The sequence below is a fragment of the Punica granatum genome, chromosome 2, assembly GCF_007655135.1.
Source record: "Punica granatum isolate Tunisia-2019 chromosome 2, ASM765513v2, whole genome shotgun sequence".
Classification (NCBI taxonomy): domain Eukaryota; kingdom Viridiplantae; phylum Streptophyta; class Magnoliopsida; order Myrtales; family Lythraceae; genus Punica; species Punica granatum.
In genome coordinates this window covers 4,214,563-4,232,395 of record NC_045128.1, presented here as the reverse complement: position 1 = coordinate 4,232,395, position 17,833 = coordinate 4,214,563, and the positions used below count along the sequence as shown (strand labels likewise).

Sequence of the window (17,833 nt, the reverse complement as noted above, 5' to 3'; positions counted from 1 at the left end):
ACCAGTATTTTCACCTTAAAGATCAAGCCATAATTTTAGCACCGTCCCGATGGCTATGCAGATGGTGATGCACGCGATGAGGAGCCAACGGAGATGAGGATGGGAGGAGACTGGTCCCTCCATGGGTCATTCATGCAGGTTGGCAGGGTACCTCAGAAGTCACGAGGGGTCATAAACTCCTATCATTTGCTAAAAGCAGCTTCTTCGCCAGTTTCGAATAGGATTTCCCGGTTTTGATCCGATCCCATCACTCGCTACTTAATACGGAGAGAAAAACATATGGTAATTTCATAAAACAAACACAAGGTCACATTTTCATAAAGTGATTCCACTCCAGGTCATTCCAATTGCTCGAAACCCGAACGTGACCCAACATAAGTCGGACCCCCCTCTTCCCTTCAACCACCAACAAACATGGCCCCCCCCTATCTTAGAGTTTGGTAGCAACAACCCCTCGAGGGCTGCATTTCAACTGGTAAAAGGAGACGAAAAGAAATTGCATGTTTTGGCATATATGTACATACAAACGCATATATGGGCATAATCTAATCTTCAAGCTCTTACTTTGAATACGACTTGTTTTCCAGCCTTCAATACTTTTGAATATCATATCCCGAATACTGCTTCCACGACAGCAACCCGTGATTTTTCAGTTTCTTATCACAGCCAGAAAAATGGTTCTCAAAAGGTTTGCCAAACAAAAGAACAAGAAGGAAGTCCTATGAGCCTCATTAAACCTTTTGATGGGCAACATCATACTCTAAAGAAATATACATCTCTGCTTGTATTACAAACATTTAATATCAACTACTTGCACATAGAGAAATCTACAAAAAAGATTACGTCACACTTTTTCCTTGATGCATGAAGGTTTTTCGAAGTAACTAGAAGTAGTGAAACGCCCAAGCTGTTGTGTCTTAGGATAATATAGCATCCATCTGGAAGGAACAAGGTAATGCCTTAGTCGGGCAAAGCAGTTCCTCTTTCAAGGTTGTTCTTGATCTCCAATGTGTATTTGCCAAATGCTCTCTCAATCTTCTTGTTGAAGTGCTCGTTGCGGTCATTGATAGAGTCGATATCCTTCTCTTCGTGGAACTTCCTCCTCCTGCTGAATGACTTCCGCTTCTCCTCCCTATTGTTCAGTTCCTTCACCATCTTCTCAATCCTGTCCTCGGAAACCTTAGGCGCCTGCAATGTAAATGGTCAGAAAATATCACCTCGAAATCAATAACAAGAAGTTCTAAGAGCATTATTTTCTCTCCACAAAAGTGTACCTTCCCATACTGAAGGCTAGATGCTTCTCGGTAGAACTCGGGATCAGCTTCTTTTAGTTTATTATATTCATCCAAGTCCACGTCGATATTCTTGGTACGCTTCTTGTATGCATTATACAGTGTCTTCGGATTGAAAACTGCCAAGCAAAATCAGTTCAATCTAAGAGAGAAGATACATCCACACTGCAGGCATTAATGGACAAGATGGGAAACAGGCTAATCCTCTTTTCTCCTTGTCAAATATATGATTATATTGAAATGAAAAAAAAAAATAAAATATATATATATATATAACAGATTGAAGCTCTCATATCTGTTCAAGAGCTATTCGTAAAAATCATAAAGCAACATCCAAATCAATCAGTAGGAAAGGCATTGAATTAGATGCATACCATCCCAACCATAAGGGGCAGGATCCTTTTCCCATTTCTTATACTTAGACTCTGCGGCATCTTGCGTATCTAACATATATGCCTTTGACATATCAAGACCATTAGCATCAAGAATTTTCCCAACTTTCTTCTTCCTCTCCTCAAGCCACTTCTGCTTCGATATGCCCCTTGATTCTGCGGGGGCCTCCATTTTTTTCTTCTCAGCCACCATTGCAGTTTGATTGGCCTTCCTCGCCTCATTCTACCAATATATAAGAATGAGCCACCACTGTTATGAAACTGAATGATCATATACACACCACACAATCCAGATACGAGACACAAGCATTGGACCAGATTGACTTACCATCTTGAGCCTTAACTCAAACAGCTTCTTCTTCCTTCCTGTGAGTTTGGTAATGTCTACTCCAAGATTATCCTCAATGGGTGGCTCATTATCGCCATCAGAATGCTCTTCAGCATCCTCTCTTTCATAATGCTGGTCATCCACTGTATTGGTTGCACTGGGGTTTGAACAAGCATTGACTTGCTCCCGTTCTGCAATTGCAAAGAAAAAAAAAAACCAAAGGATACTGTTATCAGGGTAGAAGACCTATGTAACTCCAAAGCAAGTAAATTCTGGTTAGTGGGTAGATGGTTTTCCTACAGGCCAACTGCTGGCGCATCTTGTTCTCACTGTCTATGATACAACCATTCAGATTCCATAATAACCAACATAGACAGTAACTGCAGGGGGTGGCCAGTCGAAGATGAACGGAAGGCATGATAGGTAATTAGAGAAGCTTATAATCAACGACACCACATTACTTTTGACCATCACCCAGAATTAGATATTAGCACCATCTTTATGAAACATAAATAACTGTGAAACTTTACTTTGCATTGGTCTGCGAACTCTTGGAACCTATGAACAAATCATCCACTTTTAGTTCATCCCATAATAATAATAATGATAATATTATTATTATTATTATTATTATTTTGTTTCAAATGAATTTCCATAAAATTAACTGCACTGTGCACCAAATACCCAGAGTAGATGAGGTTTAATTACCTAATTCCTTTTCTTCGGAAAGTCCTTTCGCCTGGGCAATTATTTGGAAGCAATATTCACTGCACTCGTGATACGGATTGGACGCATTTCTGCAATCTGGGTGTACTGGTCTCTCTTCAGCCATCTTCTCTTCGCACTACTTTCACCTTCTACTCCCTGGCCCTATGTACTAAAAGAAGTGAACCCGATTGTCAACTCAGTCCCATAATCCATTACCAAGAGGCTCGTTACCGAACGTCATCACCGTACAACAATAAAACCACAAAGAAAGTATACAGCCGTTTATCTTCATTTAGCTCATCTGGCGATAGTGTTCAACAATAAAATTGACATCTTTACATTAATCCAGCTAGGGAAAGGCTATCAACACAATCATAACATAAAATAATAAGTAGCAACGGCGAAACTAACCAGACTAAACAGATACTGGAGCATAGATTGAGCTAACTTGCTCATCAAATGAGAAGCAAAACCAAATCAAAATTACCACTAAACGGGACCTTCCCCCAACAATCAACGTCCTGGTGCGAAGGAAAATCAAATCGAAAATAACCATTCTCCAGATACAAACAAGAAGAACACTCACCCAACAGAGAAGAAGTCTCTCGGAGGAGGAGGATTTGGTCACCGTTGTCTAGGGTTTACAATTTGAGCTTTTCAGCAAGAACGAGAAGATTTGGGGGTTCCGATTCGAAGGCTGGCGATAGATTGATGCCGCCGCGAGAATTTTTTTTTTTTTTGGTTTTCCTTTACACCCATGAGACTCGCTTTATTATTTTGGACTTGGGCCTTTAATGGGCCTCCATCTGTCTATTGTTGGGCCGAGGAAGGGAAGATAACTATTTTTTTAAATAGATAAAAAAAATAGATATGGAAGAAATATTTGGTGAATTATTTCTAAATTATGATTTGTTTAATTTAATAGTTGAATACGTTATTTTCTCAAGTAAATTAATATAAAAATTATTTTTACTAATTATATATTAAGCATTAATTTAAATTTTTACAATTTCAATGTAATAGATACTTCTTTTTCTTCAGACATCTTCTCTTCATTCTAATCTTCTTAATTTCTTCCTTTAACTAAAAAAAATGGCACTATCGGCCACAATAAAATCGTAGAGAAATTTCAGTAGAAAATTGTAGAGAAATTTCATTTTAGAATATCAAAATATCTTATTGATTAGATAAGGAGTTGTATATAAGTTTGAGATCTCATAATATTTTGTAGAGATATCTTTTTTGGCTCTCTCCAGTAATAGTCAATAAAATGGGATTTTATCCCAAATGGCCCATGGTTTACCATTTTTGTCAAATCTATCATATGTTTTTTTTGTCAAATATATTTCATGGTTTACTTTTTGCATCAAATTTATCCCGGCGTTATCTTTTCCGTCGATATCTAACGGCCGTAATGACGTGGCATGTGGAGCGGTACTAGGCCACACTTGCTACGCGGGCGCCACGTCAGCACAACCGTTAGATATCGACGAAAAAGATAACGGCGTAATAGATTTGAACCAAAATGTAAACCATGGGATATAGATGACAAAAAAAAACATGGAATAAATTTGACAAAATGCGTAAACCATAAGTCATTTGGGGTAAAAACCCCTCAATAAAATGATTATTAATCAACGTAAAATAAATTAGTATAGTGTACCGCAAATAAGTTCTCATATTTCACATATAGTATTAAAATATAAATTACTAAAATTCACCCTTTTTTATCAAAATATTATTAAAACATTTATAAATTAGTTATGTATTTTAAAATACCACCACTTTTGTCTCTGAATAATTTTTGCCCCCACATAGACTTAAACGTTGTCATTTCGGACTAACAGAGAGGAGGTAGCAGATTCAGCTAGGGGCTCCTCAATTGGTCATCATCACCTCCTAGGTGTGGTCGTTCGACTTTAGCGACCACGCTTGGGGGTCGGCGATCGCCGGGGGAGCCCCCAGCCGGATTTGGCACCTCCCCCTCCCATTTTCCGTTTTTTCAAATAAAGGGGGGACTCCCTAGCCGGCCACTTCCCCATCAAGCTTGGTGGACGGAGGCAGGAGGGACTGCCAACAACCTTGCCGGAGGGGGCATTGGCCGATAAGGCCCCTCCCTTGATTTCTATGTTAAACAAAATAAATATGAATACCAGAACGGCGTCGTTTTGGTTCAAGTCAATTTAAAATTAATATTTTTAACACCATTAGTTCCACATCAACAACCACGTTACATTTTTGCTAGAGGTGTTGACGGAAGGGTGTAATTGGTAGACAAAATGAAAACGTTTGACGAATATTAGTGGTAGCAAATTAAAAATTGAAAGGCAATAATGGTAATGGATTCTATTTCAAATGAGAATGTTATAAAATATTATTTAAAATATTGATTAAAACCTATATATACAATAATTAAATTTTATTAAATGATTGCACAACTATTTAAAATAGGTTTTCATGTATTTATAAATTTGAGTTAACATATAGATAGATAGACAGATAGATATAAATATAGATTAGTGCAGCAAAACTTAAAAACATTATGGAAATTACAAATCTCTTAAACAATTTTGCTTCTTTGTTTCCACATAATAATAGCTTCATATAAATTACACTTGCTCCGCTTCCCAGCATTACCTAAGTTTCTATAGAGTTTTGCTTCTAAGAAGTCAAAAATAGACGTACAACACCTGAAATGATTTTTGCAACTGTAATTGTGCTCATAGTTTATGCTTTGTTACATTGTCTTTCCCTTACAATTATCTCGATGATATGCTGTATTTTTTTGTCTTTATAATTTTTTCTTGAATATTTTACTATGTACTCATTTTTGTTATTCAATGGACAATCATTGATTGCTGAGCTAGAAAAAAAGTTCATGGTTGTTTTATTTTTTATTGTAAATAATATATGTAATCCATTCAAATTTTTATTTAAGCTTTACAAATTATGAGATATTCTACGTTATGTTACAGGGAACTTATCAAGTCACTACCATATATAATAATTAAATTTTACATTTCAAATTAAAGGCTTACAATATAAAGTTGAGTTTTGATACGGATCAGACGCATTTCTGCTCCTTAGTTTCACCTTCTACTCCCTGGCCCTGTGTTCTAAACAAAGTGAACCCGATTATAAATTACTCCTATAATTCATTACCAAGAGACTCGATGCCGAGCTTGCATCGCCCTACAACAATAAATGGCAAAGAAAGTATATATAATGCTTGTTAACCATTAACCAAGATCACAAAGTATACAGCCGTTTATATCCATTTAGCTGATCGCGAGAGAGGTCTGTGAAATACCTGAACCACTAGAGAGGATCGAACATGGTGATCGCACGTTCACCGCACTCCTCATCTTTCTCAGATGGTTATACATTTGAATTCACACTGAAATGAAAAGCTACGACCCACCCTATGATTTTCATTAGACTGTATTCTAGACGTTATGATCAAATTTTAAAAAGAAGCCTAATAGATTGCTTCTTTACACACAAATTATATGGCTCACTGCCCCGGGAAGCTCATTCATCCATCTGGTTGAAGTCTCTTATTATTTCCCGATGAGATTGAATTTTCAAAATAAATCGCGAATTTTTTAAAATTTTTATCAATACAATAATAATAGATTTCATAACTTTCTCGTTATTTAGTAGTATAAGATTATTTTTAACTTCTTTTAAAAATGTTCTTTAAACTGAACAATCACTTTCTAATCCTCATATAAGATGTGTTTCATAAAAAATGTTGATCGAGGTGCCTTGCATTCGACCTTGGAGACTTGGAAATTCGAGAGTCTCAAGAGACTCAAAGAACGACAAAGAAATCGACAAAGATGCTGGAGAGGGATTGGAGGAGCTGATTAGCGGTTCAGAGAATCCTTTGCTCGTGCTGCCGCACTGTACCGCAGCATCACCTGAAGGAAAATTTTTGGTTCTCTGTCAGAGTCGCAGCATCGTAGCGCATGCTGCAACATTGTCTGAGAGCTCAACTAAAATCTGGGCGAGCTTGATCTACGATCCAACTCGATTTTCTTTGTGTTTTTCCACTCGAATTGACTTGGGTTCACCTTCTTTGATCCGGTTTAGAACACCTTTATATCTCTTTAGGTTTTCTCTTGTAAACATAATGACAAAAGACCACATTTATGCATCTTTAAGAGAGAAAAGGGAAGAAAGGGTTAGGATTTTTGCAATTTGGAGCTTTTGGGTTCTTTGAGTGATCAAGAGTGTGTACATTTGTAATCTCCTAATCTTCTAGTGGAATTCTCCGTACTCTAGCATCGTGGATGCTTTTTGCTTCGGGTTTTACCACGTAAATCTCGATCTCTTGATTCTCCTCCATCTCTACTCTACTTTGTTGTTTTGAGTAATTGCTTAGCTTGTTCGTGCTTGATATTCTTGGTTTGGGGTTGTTTCCGCATTATTGTCGCTACAATTGGTATCAGAGCCTAGGATCGAGGATGACGATGAGGTTTGAAGTAGAGAAGTTTGATGGGTCGAATAATTTCGGGTTGTGGAGGATTAAGATGAGATATTTGCTTGTTCAACACAGGCTTGATGGAGCGCTTGATGGAAAATTACGGGCTAGTGTGAAGGATGAGGAGAAGAGTACGTACATGGCCAAAGCCCTAAGCGCGATTCAATTGAGTTTGTCAAACAAGGTGCTTCGGGAGGTGTGTTACATGGTCGGCTTCGGAGTTGTAGAAGAAACTTGAATCGTTGTATATGAAGAAATCATTGCCAAATAGACTATATTTGAATGAGTGGTTGTATAAATTCTAGATGACTTTGGGCACCTCGATTGCAGATCACGTGAACTTGTTCAACCAAATCGTCATGGACCTCCAAAATGTTGAAGTTGAGGTTAACGATGAAGACCAAGCTCTACTCTTGTTATGCTCGTTACCAAAGTTGTATGAGAATCTTATTGATACAATGTTATACGGTAGGACGAAGCTTACTCTCGAAGATGTGAAGTTGTCGCTACTTCCTAAGGAGTTCATGAGGAAAGTGGTTGAGAATCAATTGAGTGATAGCGACGGTCTCTTTGCACGGGGTCGGGGGAATGAGAGGAATTCTTAAGGCCAAAAGAAGTTGAGGAGCAAGTCAAGAGGAAAGAAGGTGATGTGTTGGAATTGTAAGGAGTAAGGGCACCTCAAGAAGAATTGTCCAAAGATGAATGGGAAATGCAAGAGAGATGGTCCCTTGGCCACCGCTGGAATAGTCAATAAGGATTTGGATGAGGGGGAGCTTGTTCTTACGGCAACTGAAGTCACTAAAGCCCACGAGTATGTGAGTGGTGATATGCTTGCTACCATATCAGATAGCTCAGAGACTAGTTGGATCTTGAACTCAAGATGTTCCTACCATATACATCCCAACCGAGAGCTCTTCACCACGTATTAGAAGATTGAAGGTGGTAAGGTTCTCATGGGCGCAACAAAGTCAAACCCCTTTCACTCATATGCCCAAGCCTCATGTGCTAAAGCCTCATAGTGATTGCATCTTGATCCGCTGAACTCACGACCGAAGTTCCCGTAATGGTACTTCCCTGCAGTATATATAGGCCATTGTGCTTTACACTCTTCATGACCACGAGGGAGCCCCTTGGCACCTTCAAGACTCCACCTTTCCCCTTGTACTCATATTTGAGGCTATCAAGAGTACTCAAACTAATCATATTTTTTTTCAACTTGGGGACATGCTTAACATTAGACAATGTTCTAGTCATGCCATCAAATCGGAGTTCATCGAACCAAGGGTATTCTGGACTATGTTCACTCAGATTTATGGGGTCCTTCTCAGGTATCGTCCAAGAGTGGGTGTAAGTATATGATAATCTTATTTATGAATATTAAGGAAGGTTTGGGTATACTTTATTAAGCATAAGAGTGATGTATTCTTGAAGTTTAAGTGTTGGAAGACACTTGTTGGGCAGTGAGCAAGAGATCGTGATCCATTGGATAGTTCTGGGAACGCTACAACAAAACGGTGTGGTTGAGCGGATAAACAGGACAATCCTTAAGAGGGCTCAAAGTATGCTCTTATGTGCAGGTCTTGGGAAGGAGTTTTGGGCAAAAACTTGCAACACAACTGCCTACTTGATTAAAAGGTCTTTGTCGACTACCATAGATTGCATGACCTCGAATGACAAGTAGACGGTGTCACCTACCAATTATGCTAGCTTGAAGGTTTTCGAGTGTTTGGCTTATGCTCATGTCAGAGAAGGCAAGCTTGACCCGAGAGCCAAAAAATGCATCTTCCTCGGCTATGCAGATGGGGTGAAGAGGTACAAGTTATGGTGCCTACATGGTTCGTAATTTCTCATTAGCCGTGATGTGACCTTTGATGAATTGGCTATGTTAAAGCCGAGTCAAGGGGCTGAAAGAAGGGAGGTGGAGAATGAGGAACAGGTGGAGCCTAGTGGGAAACAGGTGGAGCTCGATCTTGAACCATTAGAAAATTCACAAGAAGTTGAGGAAGTCCATTTCAAGCTTCCTCAAGGGCAACCACAACAACTTCTCCAAGATTACGTTCTCGTCAGAGATAGGGAGAAAAGGCTGATAAAACCCCCCTAGAGAAAGCAATCTAGTAGCTTATGCATTACCATTGAGTGGAGGGGAACAGATTGAGGGTGACGACCCGCCGAGCTACATGAAAGCTACTCAGAGCAGGGACTCAGTGCAATGGGGATTAGTCCTGACAGAAGAGATGGAGTCACTTCAAAAGAATCAAACGTGGGAGCTTGTGACACCTCCCAAGAACCAGAAGATTGTAGGGTGCAAGTGGATCTACAGAAAGAAGGAGGCAATCCCGAAAGTAGAGAGTTCAAGGTATAAGGCAAGGTATGAGTAGACTTCCATGAAGTATTTTCTATGGTCGTGAAGCATACTTCCATCAGGGTGCTAGTTGCATTGGCAGTCTTGTACAACCTCAAGCTTGAGCAACTCAATGTCAAAACCACATTTCTTCATGAAGAGCTTACGGAACAGATATACATGAAGTAACCAAGGGGATTTGTTATTCCTGAAAAGGAGGACCACGTGTGCTCATTGAAAAAGTCCTTTTATGGGCTTAAGCAATCACTCCGACAATGGTATAAGAGTTTTGATTGATTTATGTGCAACAATGGTTCCTATAGAAACAAGTATGATTGTTGTGTGCATGTGAAGAAGCTCCAGGATGGCTCTTATATTTATCTGCTATTGTATGTTGATAATATGTTGATTGCCGCAAAGAATGGGGATGAGATAGACATGTTGAAGTCTCGCTTGAATGATAAAATTGAGATGAAAAACTTGGGAGGTATAAAGAAAATATTTGGCATGGAGATTTGCAAGGATAGATTTGCAGGGACATTATTTCTATCTCAGAAGGGCTACATCGAGAAGGTTCTGCAACGGTTTAATTATGTTAATTCCAAGCCAGTTAGCATGCCTCTTGCTTCGTACTTTCATTCTATTTGCAGTGATGTCACCGTCTACTGATGAGGAGGCTCGATACGTGCGAGTGTTCCCTATGCTAGTGCGGTAGGAAGCTTGATGTATGTTATGATTTGCACTAGGCCTGATATAGTTCAAGCTATAAGTGTGGTTAGTCAGTCTATGGCTAATCCCATGAGGGATCAATGGAGAGTGGTGCAATGGATTCTTCGCTATATCAGAGGTTCTGTGAATGTGGGCTTGATGTTTGGTAGAAGCAAAGATGTCTCGTGCAGGATTGTTGGATATACGAACTCAGACTATGCAATAGATAAAGATAAGAAGAAGTCGATGAATGAATATGTTTTCACTTTGTCAAGTTGTACTGTGAGTTGGAAGGCGATCTTGCAATCCACGGTTGCCTTGTCGACAACAGAGGCAGAGTACATGGCCCCATTGGAAGCGGTGAAGGAGAGTGTCTGGTTGAAGGGACTCATTGGGGACTTTGGTGTTGATCTTGAGAAGTCGGTGGTGTAATCTGACAGTCAGAGCGCCATTTGCTTGATGAAGAACCAAGTCTATCATGAGAGGACCAAGCATATTGATGTCCGCTATTACTTTATTCGGGAAGTTGCTAGTTAGGGAGTAGTGGAGATAGAGAAGGTTGAGGCAGTTGACAATCCAACAAACATATTGACGAAGCCCGTGACCACGAACAAGTTCAGGAACTGCCTGGACTTGGTGAGCATTTTTACCGAGCTTGAGGTGGAGCCACTATGGGGCAAGCGCAGAGCAGGAGACGTGTGAAAATTTGTTGACGATCGGTGAGGCGAAGTCGAATATGATGCAAGGTGGAGATCTGTTGGTCGAGGTGCCTCACATTCGAACTTCGAGACTTGGAGATTCGGGGGTCTCGGAAGACTCAAAGAATGACAAAGAAATCGACAAAGATGATGGAGAGGGATTGGAGGGGCTGATTAGCGGTTTAAGGAATCCTTTGCTTGCGCTGCCGCACCGTACCACAACATCGCCTAAAGGAAAATTTCTACTTCTCTATTAGAGTCGCAACATCGCAACGCATGCTGCAGCATCTTCTGAGAGCTTAGCTGAAATCCGGGTGAGCTCGACTTGGTTTTCTTTGTGTTTTTCCACTAGAATTGACTTGGGTTCACCTCATTTGGCATGGTTTAGAACCCCCTATATATCTCTTTGAGTTTTCTCTTGTAAACATAATGACTAAAGACTACATTTACGCATCTTTGAGAGAGAAAAGATGATGGAGAGGGATTGGAGTGGCTGATTAGCGGTTTAAGGAATCCTTTGCTTGTGCTGCCGCACCGTACCACAACATCACCTAAAGGAAAATTTCTACTTCTCTATTAGAGTCGCAACATCGCAACGCATGCTGCAGCATCATCTGAGAGCTTAGCTGAAATCCGGGCGAGCTCGACTTGGTTTTCTTTGTGTTTTTCCACTAGAATTGACTTGGCTTCACCTCATTTGGCCTGGTTTAGAACCCCCTATATATCTCTTTGAGTTTTCTCTTGTAAACATAACGACTAAAGACCACATTTACGCATCTTTGAGAGAGAAAAGGGAAGAGAGGGTTAGGGTTCTTGCAATTTAGGGATTTTGGATTATTTGAGTAATCAAGAGTGTGTAGACTTGTAATTTTCCGATTTTCTAGTGGGTTTCTTCGTGCTCTGGTACCGTGTATGTTTCTAGTTTTGGGTTTTACCACATAAATCTCGGTCTCTTGATTCTCCTCCATCTCTATTCTACTTTGTTGCTTTGAATTGTTACTTGGCTTGCTCGTGCTTGAGATTCTTGATTTTGGGTTGTTTTTCGCATTATTATCGCTACAAAAAGCTATTCTTCTTACGTGACGAGATGGACGCATTAGTAGGCATAAACTAAAAGAAATAAGCATTGGCATCTTATATATAATATATAAATAGGTTGATAAATACATGCATTAACAGGACTTGATGGAACAAATTCCTGATAATTTAGAGAAAAATGAATTATTTCAACATTTATTTGTCTAATTTATCTATCAAAATCCCAGCCTATGTCTCAAAAACAATAAATAAAAACACATGAGGTTTTTCTTTTTATACCACACAAATACGTGACCTCGTTTCAATATATCACAGGAGTTCTTGCAACGATGATTTGAAATGGAAGTTCTCAATCTGCGAGTTAAGGGACGACACGGTCTGATCCAGCTTGGACGCCTTGGCCTCGAGCTCGCGCAGCTGTTCCTCTGTCTCGGCCACCCTTTCCTTCAGTTCAGCGACCTCTTGCTCTTTGTGGGCTAGAGCCAGGGACTGAAACTCCAGTTCTCGTCTTGCAGACGCGAGGCCCTGATCACTCTTCACCTTTGCCGCCTTAACTGTGTGGTGCTGGGAAACAAACTCTGTTACCTCCGAGAGCTCATCGAGGATCACTCTCAACCACCCGATCTCGATGTGGGATGACTCTAGATCCTTGATGATGGCAAGCATTTCCTTAACCTTGGACTTGGTCAGGTTCATGAACGACATGGACTGGAGCTCCTGGACCACGAAGCACACACACTCCAAGTAATATGATCGCATTGCGATTGACTCCAACTGGCAGTTCTCTGCTATGTCTCCATACTTCTCAAGAATAGCCTGAAGGATTGAGGAGACACTTGACTTCACGTGATATTTCCCTACCGAGACACGGGCTTCGGACACTACAGACTGGACATCATCATTGTATTCGTCATCATCATCGGAGTCCCTGAAAGAACGGCTGTTGCCTGAGATAGACGAGCTCATGGAGCCCCGAACAGCTTCTGTAGCAACTTGTCCATTGTTATTATCAGCAACTTTTTCAGGGACAAGCTCATTCGAGAAGTATTGATTACCGGTGTCCTCTTCTCGATCCTCTTTGGACACTGTGGAACTGTCCACTGTGGCAAAACTGTCCTTCAAGTGATCTTTGAGAGTGCGGCGATCAGGCTGTCCAGAAGGAATACAAAGAGTGTTAACGAGCATCCTTTTGTTTGGAGGAAATTTCCTAGTTATCAAAACCAAAAAACTGTCGACACCTCTGAACATTTTCACTCGTTCATTTAGAAGACGCCTAAACTGGCCTGTAATAATGGTAAAATTTTATGACCCCATAAGGACGAGAACATACCGAAAGTCCAAGAACAGGGGTGGCATTTCCGGAAGTCGGAACAGAATTGGAGGACCTGACTTGGCCCTTGTTGAAAGAGAAATCCTCAGGTTTAATCTCACCAGAATACCTGATAGGCGGAGAAAGAGGCTTACTGTACTCCACCACTCTCTCCGATTCCCTCTCTTTTGAAGGGAATTGCAAGGTCGAGGAAGGAGAATCAGCTGCTGAAACAATCGGGGCTTTAGCATTATTGTCAAGCACTTCAGTAGAAGTAGGCTTAATTTGAGAATTCGGTTCCCTGTTCTTTCTCCTACTAATTGGAGCTTCACCTACAGCGGATCCTGGAAAAAGGAAAAGACAATGTTTCAAAAACCTGAGCAGAACATCATAACATGTCCTATGCACTGAAGGAAGGAAAAAGGTGGGCCAAGCTCCTAAGGGGTTTCTGCACAAACAAGCTCACATGTTTCCATGAATTATTGTAAATTTTTTCTCCTTTTGCACCCACTTAAACTTTAAAATAGTCCTCCATTGTTCACCTCTCCAAGAGCCTATTGTTTCAAAATCCTGGTTCCATCCATGGAGATATATAAGTAAAATGAACCCATAAAAATGACTTTTCGAATATGGGCATTAATTCTCGAAACATGATCAACTCTTCCTAGTAGTTGGAGCAGGAAGTAATTACTGTCCCTTGGAATATATGGATCCAGGCATCCTTCCCTATCCTTCTCTGATGTGAATCAATAGTCAGTGCTGCATATATTATAAGATCGAGGAGAGAATCACCTGTTTGTTTTCTGTTTGCACGAGGATCTGCTTGAGTACCATTCTGGAAGCAATGATCTCCACATTCATGGTAAGGGTTTCCAGCCTTAGGACAGGAGCGATTGGTTCTCCTTTCTTTGGGTACCCTTTGCACAATCTCATTTCCGCCACTTCGATGACCTGAAATGGGGCAAAGGCAGGAAGAAAAGCTCAACAAACAACTCTCTTTGTAAGTGAAGTGTTATTTCTGTAGTGAAAGAGACAAGAAAATGTGTGCAGCCAATGCGACGAATCCCCCAACTAGGAGTTAACAACATCAACCCATGTTGAGCTCCTAAATGGTTCCTAGTTATGCCAAATAACTAACAGCATCACTAAAAAGGCATCCATATGGACCAGGTAGCCGATAATTTCAGTAATCATATTAAGCTTGTGAATGCCCTTCCCTTTTTCTTTTTTTTCCTGCTTATCTAATTGGCTAACTGTAATAGCATTGGGGCTCCATTAGACCACAATACTGTAATATAAAATCTAACTTACAATAGCAAAGGGAAAAGACATTTGCATGGTCAGCAAGTTGCTCGACATACAGCAAAAGTACAATAAAGAACTTAAATTCAGATTCTAAATCGGTAGCTTACCTGAATATTTGCTACTCTTGTGAGACTTCCCGTTAGCGATTTTCATGTAGCAATCCTCAACGCATTCATGGTATGGATTACCTGCATTCGGGCAGCCTGGGTGTAATCTTCTATCAGCCATCTTGGTTTTCTCTTCACTTCAAATCTGCAAATACAGTGCACTACTCAATGAGAAGATCCCACAATACAAACAAAAAACCTAGAACAAGCGACTCTAAAGATCATGTTACGTACGAAGGAAGGGGACATCTCTCAATAGAACAAACAAAATAAATGAGACAATCTTGTATGGTGAATCTATCCGTTTCCCTTTCCATTGACTACGGTGGTGTAAGAATATTCAAGATACCAATTTGTATTTCTCCACCCCGCTTCTACACAGTCACGAGCCATGAATCAAATAAGAGCCTACAAAAGAAGTGATTTGCTTGGACTTCATCCAGTAGATGAACACCAATACGAAAAAAAGTACAGAGGCTAATAGCTAGTTCAATGCGGTCGGTTCTTGCATTCATCAAACGCTCCAAAAATCAGGTGAGCTGTCTCAGATAAAACTAGTTAATTCAGCAAGGGAACTGAATGTCACGCAAACTGTAAACTGCCACGCCCAAAAAAAAGAAAAAACCATTTTTCAACAAAAGCTTATACTGAGATAGCAAAAGGTTCAGAGGGGTTTGATTTCATTTTGAACAACCGAACGCTCAGATAATCAAAGAAAGAGCAAGACAGTACACAATCGTTGAGTACCCAGAAGCCGATTTAATCATTTCTGCACGTAAGAGACACATACCCATGAAAGAAAAAACACGCCCAACAGCGAAGAGGACAGTGTAAAACCAAGAAAAAAGCCACATATGCAGAAAAGAGGTTGTACCAGCAGCAGAGACAGACAGAGAGGGATGGAGAGGCAGGACAAAAAACTCAGAGACTCAATGGAGCTGGAGGAGTTGCGGCTTCTTCTTCTTCTTCTTCTTCTTCTTCTTCTTGTTTCACTCAATTCATTTCCATGCATTGATTTCCGCGGCTCTCTCGATTTTGTGGGAAAAAAGAAATACGTTGCAGGGGGAGGTTGCAGAAATTGACCGACGCGGGGTCTCTTTACGGGAAAGTGGAATTTCAACTTTCATTTTTCAACGGGAGCCCGAAAAGTCTTATTTGGACAAATCAGGAAAGCAAAATAGGGTCGAAACACAAACACGAGACGTGATGCAGTTGTTAATTATGCTTCGTATGAATAGAGTTAATGCAAAAGATCAAAAAAAATCTTATAACTATTATGTTTGAGAAGTAGCTTCCAGTAATATAAACTTAATATAATAATGGAGTAAAAATATTAACAATTAATGAGTATGAATATTTTTATTATAAGAATTGAATTTAAAACACGGTAATAAGAATAATCATACTTATTAATTAATTAATTAATCAATTGGAAAGGAAAACGACGAGGAAAAGGGAAGCTTCTGGCTACTTGACACGTGGCTATTTACTGAGTCCGCTAGTTTGGGGGCCAAACTACCAACGAGACGTCCTGAAAATTTCGGCCAAGTTTTGATTATTGCCTAATGTGAGGAGCCTCGACAATATGTAAAATACCTTAGTGGATGGAGCACGGCCGGAGATTTTCATCTCCTAGCGGGACTCGATGTGATTGGACTAATTAGAATCTATTAAATTTTCGAATATTATGATATATACTAAAAAATATCTTATACCATTAAAGAAATTATCTTTGAGCATGTACATCATTAGATTAATTTCTTTTTTTTTTGGTAATTTGTATAGGGATCGAAAGAATTCCTCGAGCATAAATCGTTGTCTCTCGTCATGCGATTAAGGAAAGGAAATTCTTATAACAAGAGTATATACGGTAGTATCCGTTAAATTCTTCTTGGCATTCGATCTTTAGGACAAAATCTTATTTGTCGTGGTTTGGTGCGTGGAAAAATCATTACAATTAAACCATTTACAAATCTTATGCCACATTACTCAATGGATTATTATATGTTCATTCTTTGTTGGAATTCTTTTAATGATTTTTCGCGGCACTTGAAGAGATACGAAAAATATAAACACCCCTAATTTCAAGTCGAACCGAATGCCATTATTTTAAATTCCTTTATTAGAAAAATAATAAATGTTTTTACTATTCCTAGAGAGAGAGAGAGAGAGAGGAGATAATGCTTGTGTGTATTTTATGGGGATCTATAACTTTATGGGGATCGATTATTTGACTTCTCTTATGTTGGTTTCCATTTTGGATGTACACGTTGATCGGCACAGACCGGCAGGTCCAACATTTAGCTATCCTTTATTCGTGCAAAACATAAAATATAATTCCATTAATTAAACCATCCTCGCTACAAGCATGATTGATGTATAATATATATTATTCATATAAATAAAACTTAGCAAAAAAGATATTCATATACACAAAAATAACGCGTATGAAGAACATTCAAGATATTGCATATTTCATAATGTAAACGGCACGTGTTTTTGTTATGTATCTAAGGTTGTCCTTTAAAGATAATGATTATTTTTCCACAATATTTCTTACATGTCTCGTTACTTTTTATTTCTTCGTTGATATATCATGAATTAATTCTTTTTTTTTAACAAATACATTAAAAAAATTAGAAATTAACATATAGTATAGCACCATTATCACACCTATATTTATTAACAGGCGGGCCACTATTAACATTGGTGGTGATGCCCACATGATACTTTAATGAATGGCCGTCTAAATTTGGGCTGTTTAACTAACAATGTTATTGGGGATGACATAATATATAATACCATCCAATGCCCTCAGGACAAAGACATCATCGACAAGCCAATTAGGAAGAACAAATGGAGGAATTTGGTGAATTTTGTCCTAAAAAGGTCTGGCACTCTTTCTTTATTTGGGTTATCCTTTAAACCATTCTTTCTTTTATCGTTTGATGTGTTTAAGACCTTCCTAAAAAAAGGAAGTGATGAATGCAATAACATACGCATCTATCTGAAATTAAGAGATTCTGAATTTAATTATCGTCAATAAAACTTTCCGTGCTTATTTATCATTCATTTTTCTATATATATGTTATATTCATAGGCATCTCTTATGTAAAAGAAA

The 17,833-nt window shown here is 39.3% G+C and overlaps 2 protein-coding genes across 4 annotated transcripts; both read right to left on the bottom strand.

The window, feature by feature from the left end:
- Positions 1 to 634: 634 nt before the first annotated feature.
- LOC116195277 (pre-mRNA-splicing factor syf2) lies at positions 635 to 3,467 on the bottom strand. 2 transcript variants are annotated; one of them, XM_031524348.1, is made up of 6 exons: positions 3,307 to 3,467; positions 2,721 to 2,882; positions 2,013 to 2,203; positions 1,667 to 1,907; positions 1,275 to 1,411; positions 635 to 1,188 (listed from the first exon to the last, which is right to left on the bottom strand). In XM_031524348.1, the coding sequence occupies exons 2-6, from the start codon at positions 2,842 to 2,844 to the stop codon at positions 961 to 963; spliced, it is 921 nt and encodes a 306-aa protein (XP_031380208.1). In that variant the 5' UTR covers positions 2,845 to 2,882; positions 3,307 to 3,467; the 3' UTR covers positions 635 to 960. The 2 variants fall into 2 exon arrangements, with proteins under 2 accessions (XP_031380208.1, XP_031380206.1); XM_031524346.1 differs by having other exon boundaries at positions 2,721 to 2,889; positions 3,307 to 3,466.
- An 8,597-nt stretch (positions 3,468 to 12,064) lies between these two features.
- LOC116197350 lies at positions 12,065 to 15,797 on the bottom strand. 2 transcript variants are annotated; one of them, XM_031527467.1, is made up of 5 exons: positions 15,587 to 15,797; positions 14,713 to 14,857; positions 14,093 to 14,251; positions 13,322 to 13,644; positions 12,065 to 13,140 (listed from the first exon to the last, which is right to left on the bottom strand). In XM_031527467.1, the coding sequence occupies exons 2-5, from the start codon at positions 14,831 to 14,833 to the stop codon at positions 12,301 to 12,303; spliced, it is 1,443 nt and encodes a 480-aa protein (XP_031383327.1). In that variant the 5' UTR covers positions 14,834 to 14,857; positions 15,587 to 15,797; the 3' UTR covers positions 12,065 to 12,300. The 2 variants fall into 2 exon arrangements, with proteins under 2 accessions (XP_031383327.1, XP_031383328.1); XM_031527468.1 differs by lacking the exon at positions 15,587 to 15,797 and adding an exon at positions 15,503 to 15,524.
- Positions 15,798 to 17,833: the final 2,036 nt, after the last annotated feature.